At 38.2% G+C, this 27,913-nt stretch overlaps 1 protein-coding gene across 5 annotated transcripts in view; it reads right to left on the bottom strand.

The window, feature by feature from the left end:
- The window catches only part of RHBDF1 (rhomboid 5 homolog 1), a 1,247,410-nt gene that overhangs the window by 459,529 nt on the left and 759,968 nt on the right, over positions 1–27,913 (bottom strand). For all 5 annotated transcript variants that reach the window (XM_044089448.1, XM_044089447.1, XM_044089451.1 and 2 more), the window contains one exon: positions 13,060–13,195. In XM_044089448.1, the coding sequence (XP_043945383.1) occupies positions 13,060–13,173 (114 nt within the window). In that variant the 5' untranslated portion in view covers positions 13,174–13,195. The remainder of the gene's footprint in view (positions 1–13,059; positions 13,196–27,913) is intronic.

Genomic DNA, 27,913 nt, shown 5'->3' with positions numbered 1-27,913 from the left:
TGGGACTGAAGTTGTTCAATATTGTTGTACTGCATTTCGAGCAAGGCAATTTGTTTTTGCTCTTATTTTTTGTATATTGAAGCTTTTTGTATTAGGATTCCTCTTAATACAGTTTTAGTAGCTGCCCAACGAATATCTAATGGGATTTGGGTTTGTAGTGCTTCTTGATCTAGTTGTACTATTGTCCTACCTATCCCCTCTACAACTTCTTTTTGATCTAAATAGTTGTTGTTTAGATACCAGTTATAAGGACCACCCTGTTGAGAAATTTGACAAGTTGTGTTAATTGTTACTATGATTTTAGAGTGGTCGGAGATTATTCTTTTGCTGATCTCATATTTTTTACACTTCTTGGAGAGGTTTGATGATATTAGAAAATAGTTTAATCTTGACCAGACTTTATGTGGAGGGGAAAAAAAGTGTATTTATTCATTGATCTGTCATGTTCTATAGTTAGATAAGGGTCAATAAGATTGAAACTTTGTATGAGGTCATTTAGGGCTGAAGTGATCTGTACTGGCTGTTTTTTTGTTTTTGTTAGTGCTGTCACTAAGTGGATCAATTAGACAATTCCAGTCCCCCATATAATGATGGAATATTTGGGGTAATTTAGGAGTAGATTATATATTTCATGAATGAATGATTGCTGATTTGAACAGGGGCCATAAATATTAAAAAAAGAAAGAGTATTATTTTTTTGTCTGTGGACGTGTACTAGTGAAGAGACACCATCTTCCCTTTGTGTTGAAATTGCTGTTGGTTATGTTTTCATAAAAGGATTCTTTAATTATTATGGCAGTACCTTTTGAGGCAGAGCTATCGCCTGATGAAATGATTTGTTTGATCCATTTTCTAGAACAGATTTTTAACCATTGATCTTTATTTAGGTGTGTTGCTTGTTGAAATATGATGTTGCATTTGCTTTGAAAAATCAGATGTAACATTAAATTCAGCTTTTTCCTATCACCTAACCCATTTACATTCCACGTATCAACTATGGGCATGGCTTACTTATGCCTGTTGTAGCTTTATTTATGTGTGGCTTTAGATTATCTTTATATTTGTATATACTTATGTGTTTGTGTACATGATGTAGTTGATTTATTGGGAACATGCATTTATTTAGGATGGCATCCAACTTATGCACACCTACCTTAGTGCATGCCCACATATCTTCCTTCCATTATGTGGTATTAAGCTTTATCTTTGATTTGGTGTTGATGTGGCTTCTGGAAAACTTATTGTATTGTAGGTATAGGGTGATATTAAATGGAAACTGTACTTCGTTCCATGTTTCACTAAACATTCCTGACATACACTGCTTGCTCCATTATGAAAGTTAACACCCTGAAGTATGGTTACAATTTTTGTGATGTAATCCACAAGTATGATAATTTCATGTTAATAAAGTGATGTGGATTTTAAAAGGATGTAATTTGTTCACAGTTTTGGATTCGGTGTTTTTATCAGTTAACTAAAATACCAAACAGTTTATTACATCAGTTTAGTACAGTAATTTATACTTCCCAAGAACTAAAGCCTGCTGAAACTAATACCCAGAAGGAATGCACGTTATCAAATCTTGGTATCTGTTGCTTATTTATTTTCCTGCAGAAAATATTTATGTATGCACCTATTAATATTTGTGTTTTTCCTTACTGTACGCATACCTAATTGTGTATTATGCTTATACTTGGTAATTACATGTGGCAGTTGCATTTCCAAAGTTTAGCTATTCTTTGGTATTGCTTAGGAGATAGCTTAGCTGAGTTTTATTCTTCTTTTGTAAATGGTTTAGCTCTGTTCTGTACTATTATTAATAAAAGTCATACGACAGCATTCAGTTTTAAAGTGTACAGAGATATGTTAATATTATCAGCTCACTTATTTATACATTATTATATAATAGTCAATACATGCAAACCAACTTACTATTAGTTGCTAGAAAAATCTTTAGTTTCATGGTGAGTCGTACTATATAGTCCTTTACTGTAAGACTGTTTCAAGAGCAGGTTTAAATATAAATGTCTTCCTAACTTTACTTGCATCAAGATTAAGGCTAGAATGCATTTAAAAAATGATTTTTGAACCGACATTCAGTAATCCTTATCTAGGGACTTTTGTCAGTATCGACAGTCACATTTGCTTTTCTGTTCACACTGTGCAGTACAGGAAGATTTTCCATAATGCTAACATCCGCTGAGGCAGATTCTATTTTAAACCATTTAAATTGTTAGATCGTCTTATTCAGACCTTAACATTGTATTGTAAAAGATTTTTCTTGTTTTATTTCCTCAATTATTGTATTTTACTACCTTGCAAACCTTGTCCTTTGATTTTGAATTAGGTTCCTCGGTTTGGTGGATTCCAGTTGGTTAATCAGCTGATTAACAGTCCTTGCAGCTCCCAGTAGTGCTTTGCTATTACCCACTTTTAAGGAAGTTGCCTTTGACCTCCAACCTCTGTCTTGATTTGAAAAAGAGTTTCTTCCTGCCCTGTGATCAACCAACCGGCTCTCATGGCCAGTGAACCAGGTAAGTTTTAGGCTTTTATTGATCATGTCATTCTTTCTCTTTTTTTTTTTTTAATTTAAACTGAGCTTACCGATTCCTATGTTGCAGCGTTCATCTTCTGCTTGAGTTGCCACTGTGACAGCTGTCAGCATAACTATGGGCATGTTAAGTTAACAGATGTGACTTTCTTTTTAATATGTGCTGTTTCCTTTTATTTTCAGACATCTGTTTAATGCTAGCAGTGTTTATATAGATGACTAGTCTGGTTGTAGCACTTTATGTAAATGTCTTTTATTATCAGGGGATAATTGTCAAGTTAACAGCTTTAACATGTTTAGGCGAGTTGACTGTTACCACTGTGGTTTGTAATATCTCTCAGATTAAATTTGCAAGAGCGCAGTTAACCAACAAAAACTGATTGTAATCTTTAGTGTTTATGTTAATGCAACCTTGCCTTTGAACGCACATGTTGGATGTTAACTTGTAGCATTAGCTTAACGGTTGCAGAGTTAAGTTATTTATTTTCTTCTGGAGATTCTCCAAACACTTTAGTGAAAATGTTCTTTGCCTCTAGTTTATTTTGTATTTGGTGTTTCTGATCGTTATAGCTGAAGAAGAGTTTTGCCGGGTACCTCATTTGGAAACGGATATTTTTTTTATCAGGTATGAACAGTATGGCGCTAATGCTTAGCGATCTTGCTTGATGGGAAGGGGGAGGTCTTGAGTGAAGCTTATCTTGTGACCTCTCCATGTCAAGTATTTTTTTTTGTTTAGCTGGAGGTGTGTGCAGCATTGAGCATTTTTACGTAGATTTGTCTTGGAGTTGATTCATCTTGGGTTTTCCTGATAGATCTGTGTGCAAGCTCTATGTTCATTTCTTTTGCAATGTTCTTGTTTTCAACCCTTGTCTCGATGATTTCCTTAACTATAGCATTCAACTGAGTTTGGTCAAATGCTTCCGGCACTCCTTTTATAATAATGTTGTTCCTTCGGCTTCTTGCTTCTAGGTCTATTAATTTTAACTGCAGTTCTTTTATGGCGTGCTTGTTAGTTTTTATTTTAATCTTTAAGGCATTGATTTCTGTTGTATTTTCTTCAGTTTTGGTTTCATTCAAACTTAGTCTAGCTGCAATCTGTTCAATGTTTGTACCAACTATACTGAGCTTTTCTGAAAGAGCATGGATATCACTTTGTAGAGGTTGTAGGGTAGTTTTTATGTCTTCAACTGTATATGTGTTGTCGTTTTTTGATCTTAAGAGCTATTTTAGTGGGTTCTTGTTGTGCTCTGGCCGTTTTTTTGTCTCTTGCCTGCTGTGTCTTTTTCTGGGGTCACAATTGTGGATAACTTTGTTTTAGTAGTTTGTGTTTCCATTTGTTCCTTACTTAAGTCCTGTGTGTTAGACATTCTGGACTGTCTTTTACACTTGTTCAATTCACTTTTCAGGCGCAATTGCTTGGAGAGGCCCTGCCATGAGGATGCAGTCTCAAATATCCTGCTGCTTCAGAAGGTACTTTTAAAGTCTTTGTTTTTAGCTTTATGGTTTGAAATAAAACTATTTACTTGTTTCTTAGGTGATGTAGCCTCAGGATTTATGCAGGATTGTAGATTTACATGAACGATGATGTGGCTAGAAGACCGAGTTCTGTTTTGGATTTTACAATAGCAGCATAGTGCATGTCTAGTTGTCAGCGACCAACTTGGAATGCCAGTGTCAATCAGACTTTATTTTTTTTTTTTGGTGACAGAAAATTATTTTTTGACATTCCATGCTTCAACATTTAATATCTCAGAAATCCTCACAAGTAACATGTTTTACCTTGTCTAGTTTGTAACTCAAGCTATATTTGAATTCATTGGACAAGGGATGCAGAAATGGGTACTTTGCAAAATATTAACCATGAAGACAAATGTATTCCTAAATCCCCTCGCACTCTGCCCAATTTCCCTCCTCCGTAAAGCATTGGTATATGTTCCATGAACTGGCATACACTTTTTCCAACCTTCCCCCTTCTCTTATGAACAGTAGTGACTTTTCTTTCTTTTTGGTTTGTTGATTAGAGTCATATAGTGATATGCTGCCTAAGTGACAACATTCTGTGTTCTTTTTCTCTATCCTTCCTTTGTGGTAATGTTACAGGCTTTGTTCTCTCCAGGTCAGACTGGCTTGTCTGCAGTTCACTTTTTTATCAATAGACTGCTTGCTGTCATGAAATACACTTTATAATATATCCTCCTTCTGAACATTTGTTTTCAGGTGCTTTAACCTGCCATACTTAAGTCTCTGAGAAACATTCAGTCTTCTCTGAAAAACAAGGGCAAAACTTGAGGGTAGCAGCAGCCAGGAAAAATCAAGCAAGTTTCCTGGGTTGTTTCCACATCTTTGAGAGCCTCAATGTATAAGTGATACCACTGTAGGAAAGATGTGCACTTAGGTACCTGCAGGTCCCTGCAAATGCATTTAACTACAGCAAGTGTTATTTATTGTCATGTAATACCCTCCCCCATTTCACTCAGGCAGTAAATTCATAGTAACCTTTAAGTCATACACTTCCCTATGGGGCCAAAAGCACTTGCATTGATTACTCAACTTTCTTCTATCCCAGCTGGCCCAGTGTGCAGGATACTACTGCAAACGTAGCCAACAGAACTTATATCCATAGGCCTACTATACTGCCCATATACTTAGCAAAAGTTAGCATCTCTTGCAATTTACTTAATAAAATGACCAACAGTGGAATAAGTGGATTATTCTCAATGCAACATTATACAAATACTAGGTGCCATTAAAAGTACCAGATAAAGACAATCTAATGAGTCTGGAATACACATACACACACACACACACACACACACACACACACACACACACACACACACACACACACACACACACACACACACACACACACACACACATCATATTACACAAGCACACTCACAAATGTGCTCAATAAATAGAGTCCATTTCCTGACCGTGTACACCTCAGATGGTATAGTGTGATTGAATGAAGGAACACATAAGTAATAACAGTAATGCAATGCAAAACATTACAACTCCCTCCCCCCATATACGCAATGGCTCACACTTTCACACACACACACACACACACACACACACACACACACACACACACACACACACGCACACACACGCACGCACCAAGCATTTTAAGCATTCTGTTTCAACTGTTGAGGAAATCTGACATTGCTACTTCATGTTAATGGCAGATGTTTTTAATCTGAAGTATCACTTTACTTCTGTGGCAAACAAGTAGCTGCTTTATTAATTTGGCATTTATACCTTGACTGCCCCCAAAATACAAACATATGAAGAGGAAGAACTCAGAACATTTCCATAAAACATGCAATAACATTCAATGGCCTTCTGACAGCAGCGCAAAAAAAAAAAAAACAAACATAATGAAAATTCAAGGTGAGACATAGATTGTCTTACCATATAATAAAACTGCCTCTTAAGTTTTAAAACTACCAGTCAAAATATTCCAGTTTGGTGCTGTAAAAATATAGAAAATATCTCTGTACTTAATACACATTCCAAGAATGCGTCATGAATTAGTTTTGCCATGCTTATTGTAACATGTGCCAAGTAAAATAAAAGATAACTTCATTGCTTCTGCATGGCATCCTATCTGAAAATCAGCTTATGTCATTATGTGGATGGACTAAATGTTTCATGTTGTGGCTGCATTCCAGTAAAGCAGCTCAGTGAATAAAGTTCTGTGTGCAAGTACCCTTTGTTATAGTTTGAGTATATTTAATTTAATTTTAAATATAAATATCTGATTGATCATGACTTCAATAAAAACTTTAATAAAAAATGTGTAAGCTCAGATTTTTTTACAAAAAAATTATATGGTATGTATCTTACAAATAAAACATTTTTGTACTTGCACACTTATGGACAGGAGCTAAGGCCAAATGTCATACTTAAAACATAAAAGATTGATGCATATTGCAATCTCTGTTTTCACAAAAGCAGTACATGATGGCAAAAATCAAACTTCTGCTGTTGTTTGTAATGTCTTCATATATGGAATCTATCACTAATTTTACTTTTTTAAAATTTTGTTGATGTGCTAAGACATAAGACACAAGTGTCTGCCCTCAGTGGTGACTTACCTGTTGTCACTAAACAGGTAACTTTGAGCTAATAACAGCCATTCAGCCTGTGATAGTGTTATATAACACATGGCCAGCATCTGCTAATTGTGCTGCCAATGAAACTTTTTTGAACTTTCTATGGAGGTCGCACATGTCAGAGATGGGTTATAGTTCTCTGAACTACCACAGAAACCTTTTAAAATATTTTATCTGGATGAACAGTACTGGAAATTACTGCCAAGCAAACAGTTAGAGCACATATAAAGTTGACATTCAGGCATGCCAGGACAGGAAGCCAGATAGTCCACTTTTACTGCACTGGGTTCTGTAGGCACACCCTGCAGCTATCTTCCCATATCCTGCCTTCCTGAGGGTCCTTAAGGTATTATTATGTACTTATGGGTTAGGGCTACATTTGCACAGATGCAGTTCAGAGCATGTCACAGTTGATCTATCTGGGAAGGTAGCACATATTTGAATACCCAATACTCTTTGTTTCTTGGTGTACTGTTGGTTTGTAATGTACAATCACATCTCTTTTAAATATCCATCCTATAAACTCTCTTTAAACTCAGCCCATAATACATTTAGAAAATGCTGCACTGTAACAAGCCCCTGGATTATCAGTGTATTTATTGCTTATACATAAACGTCATGACTCCTCTCTACAACACAATGTAAAGTACTGTGCAGTCTGCATATAAGACAACATCAGTTATGTTTGTAGTTATATCTGGAGACTGTTTGTTATGTTCAAGTTTGCTACAATGCTAATCTTTAGATTTATAAGCCCTGCAGCCCAACAGTCGTTTTACTCCCATGCTTTAAAGTTGTAAGACACACACATCTTGTTTTACCTCCAATAAACCTTAGTCAGAGCATCTGACAACCATTTATTTACTTATTTTAACTATGCTTATTGGGTAAACAAACTGGTCTAAATACCATTTCTAGCCATAACCCGGAGGCCAAAAAAAAAAACAAAACAAACAGAAACGCACATGATTATCCAAAAGGTATGGGCAGAAAAACAAAAGTATATAACAAAGCTATATAAAAAAAAAAGATAGGAGTTGTAAGCAAACGCATCAACAGGTACATTAAGGTAATTAACATAACTAACATGTTGGTGCAAATGGTATGTTTTGACATTCATACCATATGACATTCACTCAATGTATGAGACTACTACACTGTTCACATAGCTTTCAGAACTGCTACATTTGAAATGGACTCTTCATAAATACATCTCAGAGATTGGATAAGACTGCATTTTAGAGTGTTTTTCTTATGAATAAATACTTCAAACCTCACAGAAGAAGAGGTGCAAGTGTAGAATGCTAAAGAAAAAATACATGAGTACCTGAATAATATGCATAAGTTTAGAAATATTGCTGTTAAGCAATCGTTTTTTGATAACTACAGAACACAAAAACTTTGGCACAACTTAGGCATATAGTAGAAAGGGTTGTTGCCAAACTTAGGGAGTCTATAACAAGAAAAATAACCAGAGATCATTTAGAAATATTAGAGATATTTTGGAAATTTCATGAAAATTTGTATAAAGCACAGAAGTGGGAAAATCAAGAAAAAGCACAAATGGAAATATTTATGGAAGACTTAAATATGCCAAGGTTAGAGGCAGATGATGCTCAACAGTTAACAATTAAGATAGGAGGATATGAGGTAAAAATGGTGATGAATAACCAATATGTAGGAAACTTTTCAGGAATAGATGATATTCTGGTGTAAGTTTGGAAGCTAGGAGGGAAGAAAGTAATAAAGATCTGGAAGATTTTATTTAACAGTACTTTAAAAGTAGGGGAAGCACCAACACCCTGGAAAAAAAATTTATGGTGGCTGTAATACCTAAATATTTTAAAGACTCATCATATCCAGCATCATATAGGCTTGTTTCAGTTTTAAACCATGATTACAAAGTGTTTATGTCTATAATGGCAAAAGTGTTGCCAAAATTGATAGATATGGATCAATGTGGTTTTGTGGAAGGAAGGCAAACATTTGACAACATTAAAATAACGATGATCCAGAGGGAAGCAGAATGTAAGAAAATACTATGGTTGTTGCTGGGCCTTGATGCAGAGAAAGCATTTGGCACAGTAAGCTGGGATTTTATGAGAAGGACAATGGAAACATTTGTATTTCCTGACACATTAGGATGATATATAAGGGACTGAAGGCAAAAAATTAAAGTATGAAGGCTTCTCTCTGATTAGTTGTGTCTGAACAGAGGAACCAGACAGAGGTGTCCTCTTTCCCCTTTGTTGTTTGCATTATACTGGAAAAATAAATAAGGGATTCTGAAATTCAAGGATATAAATGGTATGGTATTCAAGAAAAGCTGGCTTTATTTGTAGATGATTTTATTTTGTACCTGCCAGAACCAGAAAAGGACAGCTCAGTGTTGTGGAACATTCTGACACAGTTCCAGGTTTTTTGGGATATCAAATTAATGGGGTGGGAAGATGGCATAATGGTTAAGGTGTTTACCTTACAGACACAAGATGCAGGGTTTGATTCTCACATGGGGTAACTGGCTAGGCTTGAAATGGCTCACAAGGGCAGTTAGCTTAGTACTAATCTATGAACCTATGAAGATAAAACAAAGGTTATAGCTGTAAACTATGTACCCACACATGAATTGGTTCAACAATACCCCTATTTAAGGGGACATAATAAAATGAATTATTTAGGAGCATGGGTTAAAAAGGATCCTGTTACGGCAGCTAAGGGTATGTGGGAAGAGATTAAACAAAAGATAATACAAAAATTGAGAAACTAGCAGCTCTTGCCTATGGATATGCACAGCAATATACAAGCAGAAAAAATGTTTTTAGCCCCTTTAGTTTTATGCAGTGGTCAGGAATATGTTTATCACCTAGAGGAGAAGTTGTGGATAGTAATTAATAAAGAGTTGAAGGATTTTACCTGGGAGGGGAAGAGGGCAGGAATCAAACGGGAAAAGTTGATCCTTCCAATAGAACAATGAGGTTTAGGATTATTTGATTTGAAGGAATATTTTAGACCTACAAAATTAAGGCTATTATACACAACATAAGCAGATAGCTACAATTAAAAGTGGAAAGGGATGATGAAGAAGTGGGGGGATATTTAAAGAAATAAGGAAATGGTGGGATTTTGGATGCAGATTCTTAAGGAGAATGACAACAGTCATACAGAATATTATATTCATAAAGCAGCAGAAAGTATACAACGTACTAAGCTAACATGGGATTGGAGAAAAGGGATTCTGCCAATAGGGATGATTGCAATTAGGGATACAGAGAATAAGCAAGATGGGGCTGGAATTTACTGCAGGAAGCTGGTAAATAAACCAAGCTATTGGGAACACATAACTGGAGAGGGAAAGGTAAGACAATGGGAAGAAGCCAAGAAGACATTTTGACTGCAGGCAAGAGATTACTTACCCTGTCAGAGACTGATATAAGAGTCTAGGCAAAGAGAAGGGGATAGGGGAATCCCAGATGAAAGACTTGCATTGGTTGAGTTTTTAGTTGAATCTAGAAGAAAAGCTGCTGTTAGAAAAGGGGTAATTAGTAGGGCATATATAATATATTGCACAATAACTATAGGAATTAATCAGAAGACGTCAAAAAAGACTGGGAAGAGAGAGAGAGATTAGGATAAGCAAACAAAGAAACAATGGGAGGACGTGTGTGTGGCTCCCAAATATGAAACTAAATTTAGAAGATTTAGGATTTATGTCTGGAAATGTTTGCACATGTACTTTTATACCCAAGCAGACTCCAAAGAATTCTTCCTCAGACTGACAAATGCTGGAGGTATAATAGGGAAGAAAGATGTACCTGGGAGAATATGTTCTCAGAGTGTAATGAGTTGGCAGACTTTAAAAAATCCCAGCAGAGCATTCTTTCAGGAATACTGGGCAAGCAAATGAATGTAACTAAGGAAATTATTTTTTGAGCTGGGAATACAGGATCTGAATTACCTAGACACACTAAGGCCTTGTTAAGTTTAATTCTGGTGGCTGCCAAAAAAGCAATTACTAGAAAATAGAAACCAAAGCCCAAACCAACCATACTTGAAGTAATGAATATTGTAACAGAGATAAAAGAACAAGAAGTAGAATCTTTAGAAAATGGTAGGAATACATTATATTAAAAAAAAAAACAATGGAAATTGTGGGAACAATACATGCAGAAAATGTTTTGGAAGAGGAATGAGGATTAAGAGAAGGCAGAAAATGAACACTTTTGTAATATTGGTTTGATTATATTGTATAGAACAATATATGTGATGTATAAGGTTTATAAATGTGAACTTGTTAATATGGTTTGATTCATTTTATAAATGAAAGTTTGCCTATGTCACAAGTAAGTCACTGTTAGGTAACACAATTTAAAGTGAATTGGTCATAAATTATCTCTTAACTTTGCACTACATCAGGTAGTGAGCAAAGTGCCAAAAGACATTTTTGCAGCATTTATGAATGTGTTTTTCAGCTGCTTTTGCTGGTAAAAAAACATTTTCTAACAGCTCTTTTCCTACACTCATGTCACTGAACATAAACGTCAACCTCAGTGACATTGTGGTAGTGAAAGCATGGAGTGTGTACATAGACTTAACTCCCTTGCATGCACAGAGGTGCTCCCATTAAAGTCTACGGAAGGAGTGTTCTCTCTGCCTACAGTGACATCAGGATGGAATACATTAAATTTATTTGGCCCATGGTTTAATAAATATTCTATGAAGTTTTTTATTAAAAAATGGCTCAAATAAATACTAAATTAGAAAAACATAAATGCATCATGGCACTTTGCTCATCAGATACCGTAATGCATCCATGATCATGACCAAATAGCTTTAAGTATTTTAAACACAAAAAAGTATAACATGCATCAGTGTTACACAACTTAACATATACTACTTTGATGCATTTTTGGTGTTTTCATATTTTACAAAGTAAGTATTTTTCTTGTTCCCTCTGCCCACTGAAAACTTGTATCTTACTTGTGCAGGTCTCACTCTGCCTCCTGTATTTTACTAACACATTTATTTATCAGATTTCTTTAAACAGTAGAATTACAATTACCTGTGTCCTCAGCACTGCTGCGCTAAATATCTCTATGGCATTAGTTAAAAGGAATGTTTCTGTGGAATGATCCAGCCTAGTTTGGGGATAGACCCCACCTCTGATTAGGAATTTTCAACACAAACCTGACCACAATTCAGGATACACTGTGTTCCCTAACAGAAACAAGTCTTAAAAAACAGAGTTACCCATGGCCTTCGGTGGATATTAATAACCAAATTAAAGTCAAAAGATTCAGCCTGGAAGGACTGCAAAAGGAAACTTGGCAATACAGATCTGCAACTAACTTTTCTGAGCTTAAGGAAAGAAACAAGACTTACAATAAATACTGCAAAAGCCATGTACCTTAAACAGACACAAGAAGCAGAATGGTCTAGACCCAATCTATTTTGCAGAGAAATAAAATATGACAGGGACATAAAATAACTCTTCAGCTACCAAAAATCATTCCAGCTTTGCAAACAATTATGCTCACTTTTTGCAGTCCACTATAACTGACATAATTAAAACCTTTACAACAATTTACTCCCTCACAAAGAAGAACAAGAACCTTCATGCCCTGATCTACATCCTCTACCCTCTTATGCAGCAACCTTTCACTTCTCTGAAATTTCAGTAAACAGACCAAGATCCTACTTCTCAAGCTCAACAATTCCAAATCTGAATCCAGCAAATGTCATCCCACCTTCCTAACTCTGTATTTTATGAATATCTTAGGGTGCATTTTGTATATATTTTTTTCTTTTACGCTTAAAGCACTCTGACTGGATATTTTAATATTTCCCCATCTGCATTAAGTCTTACAATTATGTTCTGAATTTTGTTATATACTCATTCTGTATATAATATTGTTGATGAGAAAGACCATGATGTATTTCTGTTCTTTGAGCTCGGGTCATGGCTGAAAAGGTTCAGTAGACCAGTCCACTTGACTGGTGAATAAATAATAAAGAAATAAACAATCTTCAACTGAGTCTCAGGAAATTAAATTAACCATTAAACCCTGCACAATCTAAAAATGGAACTTCAACATCTGAACCTGCAATGCCATGGTTTCATTAAAAAATACTATAGCTTGTTGATACCAAATACATCTCAATCTGTATAATATATATCAAAGATGCACACTCCTTGTCTGCTTACAAGGACCAGTGATTCCACTCCCCAAGGCTACCTCTTAAGACTCTCTTGAATGCCTGATTTCCAACAACTGAGGGTGCCACAGCAGATATGCTCAAAATGGTGAGAACACTGCAATGGTAAATTCCAGGGAAGACACATTTGTTGTCATTTGGTCTAACATTGTACATACAAAGCATTTTCTTTACCTGAACAAAGGTAACTTCTTCCGTATGTGACCCAGGTGCTGGTATATCTAGTTTTAACCACGGTGGCTTTTTTCTTTGTAAACTGCTGCTGCTGTCTCGTCGAACCTCCGCCATTGTTTCTTCTCAGACTTTACTTCTAATGAACGGAAACATTAGCTGTTACTAAAATGGAGGGTGCAGACCCAACTGCATGCAACAAATCTACATGAAAGCATTCTGAACTTGAGTAGGTAACAATGGACTAAAGCTGGTAAATATAACAGTGACAGAATTGTGCTGCTAACAATACTAACTTCATAAAGAGAGAAATGTAGAACAGACCTTACCATTCATTACAGAGTTTCACTGATACATTTTGCAAACCTGGACTGTGCATATCAACTACAACGTGAAGGATAATCATCAAATTTAACAGTCTGAGAAAGGAAGCAACTGCAGAAAAATTTCAAAACATGTTGGCCTAATAATTTGCATGAACGAATTTCTAGACTGTACTTCTGAACCAGACATTTTGTTTTTAGTTGCTTTCATTACTCTGATTTTTTTCCAGATTTTTATTTTAAGACAATAATTGCTAATGTTCTCATACTGCACACTGCGACCGCAGCAGGGTGCATTTGCCAAAGACCTCGGATTCTAACCCCCCCCCAAAAAAAAAATCCACTAAGATTTGTGGAAATTAGGTTTAGCATATTAGAGGACTGTAATTTCTCTGCAGAGGAAGTTGGGTTCAGCTAACATAACCTGATGATATGAGAATGATGGGAAAGAGCAGTCTATAAGTGTCTACAAGCCCGCACCAATTAACAGCACTGACACTTTCCTAGTGATGGCACTGTGTGGTACTCATGACAACATAAAAAATATGACTTTTGTCTGACACTGCATGGATGGGTACTTGCTCAGCCCTGGCAAGCAGAGAAATAAAGTCAAAGATAAGGTAACATTATTGGCCTTTAGGAGAGGGACTGCTGAAAGGTAATTCTGAATGGAAAAAGCATTCTGAAATAAATATTAATTTTTTAATTAAACTCTGTACTGCTGCACAGCATGGCTTCTGCTATATATATGATCTGCATATGATTTTAATGCATTCCTGTCTGTAGATGTGTATCTTGCTGTTTGCAAACCTTAAAACGTTTTATTGAAAAAAAAACAATATAGTATATGTGTGTGTGTGTGTGTGTGTGTGTGTGTGTGTGTGTGTGTGTGTGTGTGTGAACTCATTTCTAGAAAAGGCACTACTTACATCTCTATTCTTAAAATCAGCCTCGCCCCTAGTAACCCACAGAAACAGACCAGTGTTTGTTCTTGTGATCCATGTGCCTCTCAGCTGCTGAGTTAGGCATAACACTGTGAATTTTTTACATTAACCTTGCTCTTCCTACATTTGCTGTTTTTCTTCAAAAACATAGAGGAGGCATTCAAAGATACAATCACTATTAAATAAAAAATAAACTTATGAACATACTCTTTATCACTAAGTATATGGGTTCTTGTATCAGAAAACTTTTTATTCCAAAAAATAAAAAGAGCTCCTCTTTTAGGCCAGCACTGTGAATTTTAATAAGAGGTATGGTGACTCACACTCACAGTTGCAGCTAGTGATCTGAAGCTGTGATGATCCAGAAGGAAAGAAAGAGCATTACAGTAACAAGTCAGAACAGTTCATCGTGGCAAAGGATGGAAGTTTGGCACTATATATTATTTATTAAGTTTTCTGACTGGATGAGTGAACAATCCAAAACAGACCTGAACAAAAACCTCGGGAAAGAAAATTCTATTTGATGCTGAGTAAAGACAGGATTATACTTAATTTTAATAATGCACTGATCCATAAAGATCTATTTCAACAGCTCAGCTTAAGAAAACACAAAAGATCGTACATTTACATGAAATACGTAAAATATACATAAGCAGTAGGTGAAAGGTATTGCAATGTCATAAAACCGCCTGTAATGGTTAAGGTATTTAACTTCGAGATACAAAGTACAGGGTTTGATTCTCAGCTTTGATCATTGCCTGGTTATTGGCTAGGCATGTAATACTCTGCACACTAATTGCCTAGTATTCACCTATTAACCTTGATAAATTCCTCAATAACATCAATAACAATGATAAAAGTATATAAAATAAGACAAAAAGGGATCAAAGAGAAAGACTAATAGTGACACCATAGGGTAAGAGAGAAAGGGAAATGTACAAGTAGGTATAAAGTTAAGGAAGAGAAAAAGAAAATTAAATAGAAAGTGAACAGGGGACACAAGTAAAAGAAAAGAAAAGATGAGGAGAAAAAGAAGGAAATAAGGAAGGACTATGTGAAAAGGGATAAAAATCTCTTGAAATATAACTACCAGAGCAATCAGAAGTCAGAAACAGAATTATGAATGACATAGTAAGTAAGGAAAAAAAATAAAGATATTGAACAAAATCAAGTACTGCCACAGAATTTTGTACATTTTACATATTTAAAGAGTTGGCCTTTGACATTTCTCCTGCATTCATAAATAGTAGATTAATAACATTTTAACAACTTTAGATCTGCAATTGGCCAGTGTCTTTAGCATGAGACATAATGGAAATGGAAACATTTAACAGTATATAAAAGGTACAATTAAACTTGTGAGGGGGAAAGAGATGGTAGGAGAGGTACATATAAGGAAAGGAAGACAATTTCATTGGGATATGTTATGCTGTGCTAATGTATGGGAGAACAGTCCTTCAATATAACAATGACAAAATATACAAAATGTTATGCTGTGGGTGAAGTGGGGCAAGCATCCCACATCACCTTCCAGGGGACTCTTCCATTTCTTCACCTCTCTTACTTAAAATAACATACTCAAAAATTGCACCACGTAGGGGCAAGTTATACACACTGGGGTGTCATTCTTCTGTAACTCAATATGGCATGTAGATACCATTTCACTATATCGATTGCTGGGCCCAGAGATATTAGAATTTTACTAGAAGTATACAGTTTGCAAAAAAACTGATATGAGTAAATTCCCAGAGGATGTAACAGTATGACATTTAGATTACATATCATATGTGATGTATGAGCAAAAAAGGGTAATAGTTCCAGCTTATAAGCTTACAAGGCAATAATTAAAGAAGGCAACTCAGAAGTAGATAGCTAACCCCCTTTTTTTTTTTTTTTTTTTTTTGGAAAAAGTGATGACCTCTGAGGGGTGTCTGTAGATCAGTACATTTTATCTACAAAGGTTTGAAGCTTAAGAAAACTAGAAGAAGAAAAGGGAGCAACAATGGGGTGTACATATACTGATTGCCAAACATAGCCTTTGTTCTGGGTCTCAGGAGTCCGGAGACAGAGTAGGCAGTCGTTAATGGAAACATTATTTAAAACTGCAGGACATCTAGATGCACAGAGAGAAGGGAAAATAATCTAACTAGAGCAAACCTATCTAAATTTTGTAACTATATCAATGGGTTCTATCATGGGGTTATGGGATATACCAGGTAGAGAAAATGATTGCTGTTTTGCAGGGCTGTCAGCAAGTATGGTGTTAGTTTTAGTTTAAAAGCTTATGGAGCTATGCGAATAAGCTATGCAAATATGTTTGGATAGTTCTTGGAAAAGTGAAAAAGGTACTGGGTTCACACTGGCAGGAAGGTATAGGAGATTACAGGAAAGGTGCATGTAAAATCTATAAAAGTATCATGTGCTATATTTATACTGCAAAAGATGTCAGGTGTTACCCAAGCAGTAATGCTAGAAAAGTAGTAATCAAAAATGTAGCTCAGAAGCCTGTTTTCTGGCTAAGATAAATTAAACATTATCAACAGCCAGTAAAAAGGAAAGAAGATGCAACTCATCTCAAGACTGAACTTTGCTGGAACCTCTCCAGCAACAACATCCTAGGTATGAGCACTGATCTAACAGGTAGGCGTTGATAACTATATCCTAAAGTGCACTGCTTTTGGGAGCGATATATAGGAACAGCAGTCTGATGTAGGATTGTTAAGTATACTGCATGAGAAACGGTATATTACAAGGGCAATAGAACAAAAGGGTGATAAAAGAAAATTATAGAGAACAAAGGATCATTTGTTGTTAAATAAAGCCATAATGGAGAACTGTAAAAAGGGGAAGAATCTGAGTATGGCATGGACAGACTACAAAAAAAGCATTTGACAGTATCCCACATTCAAGAATAAAAGACTGCTTAAAAATGTACAACATACACCTTACACTGATCGATTACATAACAGTGACCATGAAACAGTGTCAGACTAGTATGCAGTTAATCCATGATAAAGGGCAAATTATTATTCCAGGAATAAAAATTCAAGGGGGGATATTCCAGGGTTACTATTTGTCACCTCTGCTCTTTTGTCTTGCCGTTAACCCATTAAGCTGTCTACTTAACAGATTAGGTCATGTCTAAAATTTTGCTCCCAGAAAACTACAAAGTGTAAAGACTTCTCGTCTTTTTGTGGATGATTTAAAACTGTACAGTTCATCTGATGAGAAACTGAAAGCACAACTGCAAGTGGTCAAAACTTTTTCAGATGATATAGGAATGTAATTTGGGCTTGGAAAGGTGCAGCACCAAGCAATCATCAGCCTGGGACAGGAATATGATATAAAAGAACTTGAGCAAGAGGGAGTGTGTAGGTATTTGGGTACTGATGAACGATCAACAATAAAACATGAACAAATGTGAATAAAATTTAGTAAGGAATATTTTAGAAGACTAAAATTAATATTGAAAACAGATCTGACATCTAGGGACAAAGTTCAAGCTATAAACCAGTTTGCTCTTCCTGCCTAACTTACAGTTTTGGAGTGATAGACTGGCCCAAAAAGGTATTCGATCAGTTGGACAGGAAGGCAAGAAAAATGCTTCATGCTTACCATATGATTTATAAAAATCAGTGTATACCAAGATTATATATTCCCTGTTCTAAAGGAGGTATGGGCTTCCTCAAAATTGATTGAATGTATACATCTGTAATCACAGGACTGTATACATATCTGCTGACCTCACAAGATCCAGACTTAGTGAAAGTTTTAAAACATGGGGGGAGTAAGTCTAAGATGATTTCCCTGCTTAGTTCAGCAGAAGCATATTGGCGTCAAGCTGGAATGGAAATCAAACCAGAAGTAGATAAAATTCAGGTAGCAACTAAATATGCCAAAAAACAAAAGAAAGAATATAAGGTTAAGGATTAGATGAGAAGGCAAAAATGTGGAAAATGCATTAATATAGATGCAAGTATAGAAAACTCTTGGAACAACCTCATGACAATTATGATCAAATACAGGAATGGTTAAGGAGAGGTGAATTTAAACCAAAAGATGAAAGGTTAATACTGGCGGCCCAATATAGTGGACTAAGTACACGTTAGTTTACAAAACCCATTGAACATGGAGAAACAGACAAATGTAAGTCTTGTAAAACAAAACTGGAAACAGCAACACATTTTGTTGCTGGTTATGATATACTACGGCAGAAGGACTGTATAGTGAAAGGCATAATAATGTGGCAAGACTGTTGCATTGATGATTTTGCTAACATTATAATAATGAAGTAGCTGAAAAACAGTGGAAACATGAGCCACAAAACATTAAAGAAAATTATGAAGTTTATATCACATGAGATCACCCATTACCAACAGTTCAAACATCAGAATGCATGAAAACCAGATATAAAAGTCCATGAAGTGAAGACAAAAGTAGCATTGATCATTGAGTGGTTAACACTGAACAGCCTGCCTGTCCCTGTAGGAGTGATTACTGCCTAGAAGCTGTAGTTTTATTGGCCATTTTGGGTCAATTCTAAACTCCTTGATCTCTCTCTCTCTTAAAACCCTGCTGCCTCGTGGTTTTGGCGTCTTTCCAGGCTTGTTAGTTGTTGCTGAAACACCTACCAAGGGGAGAAAACGCTGAGAGAAGAAAGGAGCCACTTTTGAGATTTTAAGTATTTTCTTCTGATTTTTTGTTAAGAATTACTGCTTTACCGCCTACTTTTCGGCATTTTCCAGCTTGCTAAAGTTTATATCTGTATTAGAAACAGTATTTAGAACACATCTAGAGCCTGTTTACTGCATTTCCTGTGTTGCACAATTTAAAATCGTTTTTTCTCTTAAAACTGCATTTTACCTGACTTTGGCCTAGCACTCAAGTGTGGGGTCATTTATTGCACTGTTGTGAATATTTTGCTACTTGTGTATCTCTGCTACCTTTAAACTAAAACAAAAAAAGAAAAAAAAAACAAAAATATCTTGCTTTTTTTCCCACTTTCTGAAATTTAAGAAAGTTCAGTTACAGATTTGCTGTTCTGAACTGTTTGTAAGTTTCTTGGAGGCCAGTGCTTGCTTGGGCTAAAGGGAAGTCTCTGTGTTCACCAGTGGCAGTGGTTAACACTGAACAGCCTGCTTGTCCCTGTAGGAGTGGTTACTGCCTAGAAGCTGTAGTTTTATTGGCCATTTTGGGTCAATTCTAAACTCCTTGATCTCTCTCTCTTAAAACCCTGCAACCCTCTTTTTGCGAGGTGTTGCGCACAGAGCAGCGTCGGGCAGCGCTGCTTAAACAGGTTTAAACTATTCCCGGCTCCACAAAGTCTGCTCTTCACTTTTTCCCTTAGAACTGCTCTAAATCTCTAGTTAAGCACTCTATTCTCATTCTAAAGCCCTGCACTTGCTCGTATAAGTAATCTCATAGGTAAACACAAACTAAAGCACTACATCCTCTCATACTTCTTCTAAGCACTTGCTCCCTATTGGTTCTTTCTGATCAGTCAATAAGTAGTTCCCTATATTATTCAGGCATGTCCAAAGGTCAGTTTCGAGTTTACTCTCCAGTCCAGCTGGTGAATCTGGGAATCTTGAGGCAATGTTACAACTGCCTTATGTATACAAACCACCCTCTCCTCCTCCCAACAAGCTCAAATATATGTGAGAGATGCAACTATATAGCCAAACTGGAGGCTAAGCTCTCTTAACCCAGTACTGGCACAGCCTGTCAGGAGGAGAAGGTAACCACACACACCACAAATCCAGTCTCACATAGACCTATCGCATCAGCAAACCAAACACATAAACACACAAAAACATACTCGGAGGCTCTAAATAAAAATCTGCCTAAGCAGCAGAAACCTCCAAAGCAGACATCCAAGCAACACCTACCACGAAACAATATCCACGTAGCACATAGCTCACAAAGTCAGTGTGCCACACAGTCACAGCCCTTAAGGCTAAACAACACACCTAATACACTTGTAATAGGTGACTCTATTGTCAGACACACTGACGTCCCACTCACCAGGCTCTGCCACAATAACACAAGCACTCAGGTCACTCCAAAGCAAGTACAAGTATGACTCCGTCATTGTCCATGCTGGTGTGAATGACCTGAGACGTACCTCCCTGGACTACATGAAAAAAGACATACAGGAGCTCTTTGATTATAAAGCCCAGGCCGGTATGACCCTGACCTTGAGTAGCATCTTACCCTCACCAAGAATGATGCCACAGTATAAAGACAAAATGATCAATTTTAACAATTGGCTAAAGTATTGGTGTCGTTCAAAGGGGATCCAGTGTCTGTCAGCCTGGGATGACATGCTCGACAAGCCACGTTGCTTCGCTAGGGACAGCTTGCACCTGTCACCCCTGGGTTTTCGAATACTGGCAAAGGCTCTTGCCTCCCCCATAGTGCCTTTTTAGGCAAAGCTCAAAAGACAAACCCACCCCCATAGACAACACAAAGAAAGAAAAACTAAGGGTAATACTGCTCAATGCCAGAAGTCTAAACCTCAAGATGCACACACTCGAGACTCTCCTCAGTATGGAGAATATCGATATCTGTGCAGTAACAGAAACCTGGTTCAAGGCTCCCGAGAGCACCCCAGCACTAACAGGCTATACTTCATACCATGCTTTCCAGTCCCAAAACTCGGACCGAACCACAAAATGAGGGGGAGTATCCATATTTATCAAAGATACCCACACCTCCAGGTTAGTGGCACTGCACGAAGCATTGGAGACCATCCAAGTGCAACTAACAGTGGGCAAAATTGCCTTTCAATTTGTAGCCTGCTACAGACCACTCTCCCAAACACAGGAACCTCACTCGGCTTTCCTGAGAACACTGGAGAATATGAAGGTCTCTCCAAACACTATTATATTGGGTGACTTCAACTACCCAAACATCGATTGGGAAAACTACTCAAGCCCAAACACCCTCGCCCAATGGTTCCTAGAATTTATAAACTCAAATGCTATGGAACAACTGGTCACGACTCCCACAAGAGGGGAAAACATATTGGATCTGGTCATCACCAACATGGGGTCTCTATGTTCCACACCAGAGGTATACCCCTCATTGGTAAGATCAGACCATAAACAAATCTCACTGGACATCCATATTCCATCCCCACCCCTAGCCAAGGAAACCATGGTGAAGAACTTCTCAAAAGCAAACTTCACACTTCTCAAAACTGAGGTGGAATCCTTCAAAGCCCCTGGGCCAGTGGAAAACATGGCCCAAAATGCAGAATCCTTTACAAAAGCATTCTATGGACACCTACAGGAATGCATGGAGCATGCTATCCCAAATAAAACCAAGACTCACTCCTCCAAAGGCAGGAGTCCTGTCTGGTGGACCCCGGCCATAAATAAGCTATACAACAGAAGGAGAAAGCTACTACCTGACAGATCAAAATCCCAAAAAGGGAAGGTGTCACTGATCAGTACTAGAAAGAAACTACGATCCCTCATAAAATCATCTAAGGCCAGTTTCGAAAGAAAAATTGCACAAGACACTAAAGATAATCACAAGGCCTTCTTTAGTTATGTCAGAAACCTGGGAGGCAACTCCCAGATATGCTCTGAGTTAGTGCAAAATGACAAAAAATACACTGAACCCACAGACATTGCCAACATCCTGGCAGAAAGGTTCAGTGCAAACTCCTCCCCCCCCCTTCCCCCCCAAAAGAGCAAATATCTATCCCAACAGAGTGTAGCCTTCCTGAGATCACAGATGCACAGGTGAGAGCTGCCCTCTCCAAAGCAAAAAACACAGCATCAATGGGACCAGGCGGTGTCCCGGGCTGCATCTTACACGAGCTCCAAGAAGAACTAAACCCTCATATAAAGTCACTGTTCAATCTCAGCCTTACTACAGGATATGTTCCCAAGGAATGGCGTACAGCAACAGTGGTCCCACTCCACAAAGGTGGTGCCACAACAGACCCCGGAAACTATCGCCCTATAAGCCTGAGTAGCCTGGTCTGCAAAGCTATGGAGCATCATGGAAATCATAAACAAAGACATTGGGAACCTCCAGACACTGGATCCTACCCAATTCAGCTTCGTTAAGGGCAGATCTTGCCTCTTAAACCTGGTCGACTTCTTTGAAACAGTTACCAAAGCCATAGATGAAGGGAAGATAGTCCACACAGCCTACCTGGACCTCGCAAAAGCCTTTGACACAATACCCCACTCGGGCATCATAAATAAGCTCACCAACTTAAATATCAACCCCTATGTCACAAGATGGGTTGCAAACTGGCTCAGAGATAGAACACACATGGTCAGAATAGCAGGTGCCATGTCAAACTCTAAACCAGTTACAAGTGGTGTCCCACAAGGCTCAGTCCTGGGACCTCTCTTGTTTGGTATATATTTCTCCGAGGTACAGGCTAACATGAGTGGACTATGGCTGACCAAGTTCGCAGATGACTGCAGACTGGGTGCTATAATCGACTCTCCAACTGACACAAGCATCCTCCAAAAGGGTCTCACAGAGACGGATAACTGGTGCCAGAGCCATGGCCTAAAGCTAAATGCCAAAAAGTGCATAGTCATCCCCTTTGGGAAAAACAAAGTGCCCACAAATTACCACATAGGTGGTAATCCATTAAGTACGGAAGAAGTAATTAGGGACTTGGGGACCCAAGTAGATAGCAATCTCTCCTTTGACAATCACGTTGCCAAAGTGGTTAGAAAGACCTTCTATATAGCCCACCTTATCATGAAAGGGTTCACATCTAGATCAAGAGAGGTCATTATGCCCCTATACTCATCACTTATCAGGCCCATAATTGAGTACAATGCCCCATTTGGGATGTACCTTACCCGACACCTTCAGCAACTGGAAAGACCCCCAAAAGTATCTCACCAAGAGGATCAATGGGCTCAAACAGATGCCCTATGCAGTTCGGCTAAAGAAACTCCAGCTCTACTCAGTTGTGTACCGCCTACTTAGAGGCGATCTGTGTCTGACGTATAAAGCCATGTCCAACCCAGAATTAATGGACATGCTTCACCTCAGGAAATCCAAATCCCTTAGAGCTACATGCTCCAGGGACTTGAACCTCAGCACAGAAATAAATAGGACATGCTGGAGGGACAGATTCATATCCCAGAGGCTCCCCTCACTCTGGAACAAAATCCCAATCCATGTTAGGCAGAGCCCCTCACTGACCCTCTTCAAGAGGAATCTTGACGAATGGATGGGAGATCTTAAGTTTACCCCTGGGATCTCTTCTGTGTCCCTGCTTGACAGAGGTACAGTAAACTAACCTTAAAAGGGCTACCTTCTGTGACCTACTATACAGAGGCACAGTCAACTAATCTAAAAGGGTGGCGAAAGCCAAACACACTCTGGCTAGGCTTATAAATGCCCTAGGGCAGATAGCCTAGTATCAACCTATGAACCTATGAACCCATCTATGGAACAGGCTCCCCATCCATGTGAAGCAGAGTTCCTCCCTAACCCAATTCAAGTGCAACTTGGACAATTGGATGGGAAACTGGAAATTCATCACTGGTTGGCACCTATGTCTCTAATGGACATAGGTAACCCGTAAATGGTTCATCTCTCAGACCCATGCTTACACTTATCAAGGGTATCCGAACTTGTCAGAGACTTGGGATGCATGGCTAGGTTTAAAAAGACCCTTGTGGTTGTTAGCCTAATAAACACCAATGAACTTATGAACAAGGTAGTAAATGGTACAAATATTACTACGCAAACATGGATTGCAAAGTACTCACCTTTCAATCTTATGCCTCTCAACAGTCATGGGTGCATGATAATACCTCCTTCATGCACAGTCCTCATGCCTTATTGCATAGTTAATATATATGTCTATCAAGGTGACAGCACATTTGGAAGAAACTGGCATAAGAATAAAAGCTGAAATTTTACTATAGCAAGTTGTATGTGTCCAAGATATGTAATCTCATCAGTAATACAGGGCACTACACAGCTACGGTTTGAGACAGTAATACTGCTAATGATACTGTTCTTTGTGATGATTTCCATTAGTTGAAGTTTGAAACAGACAGGCGGGAGGATGGGAGATATTTTTTAAGTGAATGTAAATCAAACCTAACATTTTTCTAATCTTAAGCTGCTTTAACTGTAGTCCAGACTTTTAAAACTCTATCATAATGGGTTTCAGCAGCAACTGACCCTGGGAACTACCGACCAATAAGCTTGACCAGTCTGATCTGTAAGGCTATGGAGCAAATCATTATGGAACTCATAAATGGAGAGATTGGGAACCTCCAGTCGCTGGACCCCACACAGTTCGGCTTCGTCAAGGGCAGATCATGCCTCCTGAACCTGGTGGATTTCTTTGAGACAGTTACTCAGGCTATAGATAAGGGAAAGGAGGTACACATGGCTTACCTTGACCTTGCTAAAGCATTTGACACCATTCCCCATTCAGATATTATTGATAAGCTCACCAGCCTGGGCATAAACCCTTACGTCACAAGATGGATCGCAAACTGGCTCTCAGACAGATCCCATAAAGTAAGAGTAGCGGGATCTATGTCCGAATCCAGATCAGTAATGAGTGGTGTGCCTCAGGGCTCTGTCCTGGGGCCCCTCCTGTTTGGCATATACTTCTCAGAAGTACAGGCAAGCACAGAAGGGCTGTGGCTGACTAAGTTTGCAGACTGCAAACTGGGTGCTATAATAGAGTCTCCGGCCAACATGGAGATCCTCCAGAAGGGCCTAAATGAGACTGATGCATGGTGTCAAAGCCATGGTCTCAAGCTAAATGCAAAAAATTGTGTATTAATCCCCTTTGGAAAAAACAGAGTACCCGCAAACTACAACATAGGAGGTAATCACCTGAAATCTGATGAAGAAATAAGGGATCTAGGGACCCAAGTAGATAGTCAGCTTTCCTTTGATAACCATGTTGCCAAAGTGGTTAGAAAATCCTTCTATGTGACCCATCTGATCATGAAAGGGTTCGCATCAAGATCTAAGGATGTAATGGTGCCCCTCTACTCTTCCCTCATCAGACCCATTATTGAGTACAATGCACCAATTGGAATGTACCTGGCTAGACATCTCCAGCAGCTGGAGAGACCACAGAGGTACCTAACTAAGAGGATTACTGGCCTCAAACAGTTGTCCTATGCAGCATGATTGAAACAGCTAAGACTGTTCTCTGTTGCATACCGCTTTCTCAGAGGCAATCTCTGTCTAATGTACAGAGCCATGTCCAACCCAGAATTGTTGAACATGCTCCATCTTAGCAAAACCAAATCTACTTGAGCTACACGCTCTAGGGATATAAACCTCAACACAACAATGAATAGAACATGCTGGAGGGATAGATTCCCTTCGCAGAGACTTCCCTTACTATGGAACAGGGTCCCGATCTACATAAGACAGAGCCCCTCACTATCACTCTTCAAGAGGAACATTGATGAGTGGATGGGTAACAGAAAGTTCACACCGGGGATCACACCAACAGCACTACTAGATAGGGGCCAAGGGTACTAGCTGCTAGTACAAGGGTCTAGGGAACTACTAAAGGGGCGGTGAATACCGCACAACTTGGCTGGGCTAATATATGCCTTCGGGCAGATAGCCCAGTACCAACCTATGAACCTACACCCCGTGACTACAGTGTCTTACATACAGAGAGACACAAAGTCATAAAACACAAGGATTTTGCAGGCAGAAATGAGGGCAGTATAAAAGAAGGATACCCAGACAGTTCCAATAGTAGTAGGAGCATTGGGTCTTATAAAAAAGAATTTACAGTCGTACTTATATTACAGATACATACTGCCGCGGAGGTACGGCAGTAGCATTGTTACCTCACAGCAAGAGGTTCTCCCATTTGATTCTCGGCTTGGCTTGGGAGTGCCTTCTGTGTGGAGTCTGCATGTCCTCCCCATGGTTGGGTAGCATTCGAAAGACATGCGTGTGTAAATGGGCGTGCCTTCGATGAAGGTTGGGCGTCAAGCTGGCACCTCGGCGTTTCGTAAAAATCTACTGCCAATCATTAGCGGACTGGAGCTCTGCTGTGGCGACCCCTTACCGGGAAAAAGCCGAAAGACAAACAGCAACTTATATTACAGATACATGTAACCCCATATGAATTGTAGGAGGAGTTGATTTTGGGCACACTGCAGGTGCTGTGAAGAGCACTTCTGGCTAACATCAAAGATTGAAACAATACTAACTTCGTGAACTTTAATCACACTTTGACTTAGGAATGGGGTCCATTCCTGTCATGGCATTAGAAACCCAAAAGCCTTGGAGAAATTAAAAACAAGGGATGAAGGACTGATAAATATACTGCATGAGAAACCATACATACCAAGAGATTTAGGACTGTTACATATATTGCATGAGAAATCGTACATAACAAGAGATGTAGTGCTGTTAAATATACTGCATGGGAAACTGTACATAACAAGGCTAAAGGCTTTACCTCTGTTTCAGTGACAGTGAATGGAATGGTGCTAGTCAAATGTGAAGAGGGTAACAAATAAGTGTCTTCCTTAGACTTGACCCTGTGCTATCCAGAATATCACAGAATTATGATATCCAAGTCATGTTGTGGTAAAATGAAACATGGAAGTGCCAGTTGTCACTTTTTCTTCAAAAAGCCCTACGTTTTAATTGTATAAAAACAGTCATAATCGTATATATTGATTAAATATCTACCACCAGGTTATGCATGCCAAAAAAAGTAGGCTGCTTATGGGAACTCTCCTCTTCAGCTTCTGTGGTGGTTCAGTTGGTTAGTCAATAACATCATTTCTCTTTTTGCATGGGCTCTGTCCCAAGCTTAGGTACTTAAATATTCTTTTAGATTTCTGTGTTTTTCATAAACACACAGATTTTTGCTGTAATCGTGTATCACCAGTTCACATTCTGCTGAAAAAAATAATAAGATGCTTCCAGGCAAATGAGGTTTCAGCTTCCACACTGGTGCAGATGAATAGAACAAGCAGAGCAGAATCTGTACAGCATACTGTGAATACTACTATAGAGACCACAGCAGTTAGGATGAAGATGACCCCAAAAGCAACTGTTTTAAACCAGAGACAGAGCTATGAGCCAAGTTTGTTACAGCAGGCCGTGTTTTAGTTTATATAGATATGGTTATTTGTGTTAAAAGGCATCCCTAATCACAGTGGCACTGCTGTTTGATGGTGTTAAGTGAAAATTGCACTCTTAAATCATATAAACTTTGTCTTTTTCCATGTTACCAGACTCATGTTTTCCTTTAGCTATACTCATACATGGTGTAATTAGCTTTTCATAGGTGGTGAAAACTCTCTTTGCCTCTTCAGAGATCTCTGTTTCAAGACGGTTACAATCTTACTATGTATATATATGTTTATGTATGTATATACGTATGGATGTGTGTTTGCACAAATATGTATTATATACATGGTACACTGTATAGATATGTTAAGATTTTGTTTTGTTTTTGTTGATTTCTGCTCTTGGACAATCATCAGATTATCTGCACTCTTGTAATGTCTTCAGAAGTTTATTTACATTAACAGAAAAAGTTAGGCAACAAGAGACACATTATGGATTCAGGGCAGGGGTATC

Source organism: Protopterus annectens, chromosome 12.part0 (assembly GCF_019279795.1).
Source record: "Protopterus annectens isolate FY-2018-M chromosome 12.part0, PAN1.0, whole genome shotgun sequence".
Classification (NCBI taxonomy): domain Eukaryota; kingdom Metazoa; phylum Chordata; order Ceratodontiformes; family Protopteridae; genus Protopterus; species Protopterus annectens.
Note: the sequence above shows the minus strand (reverse complement) of the source record. Positions and strands in the feature narration are given on the sequence as shown.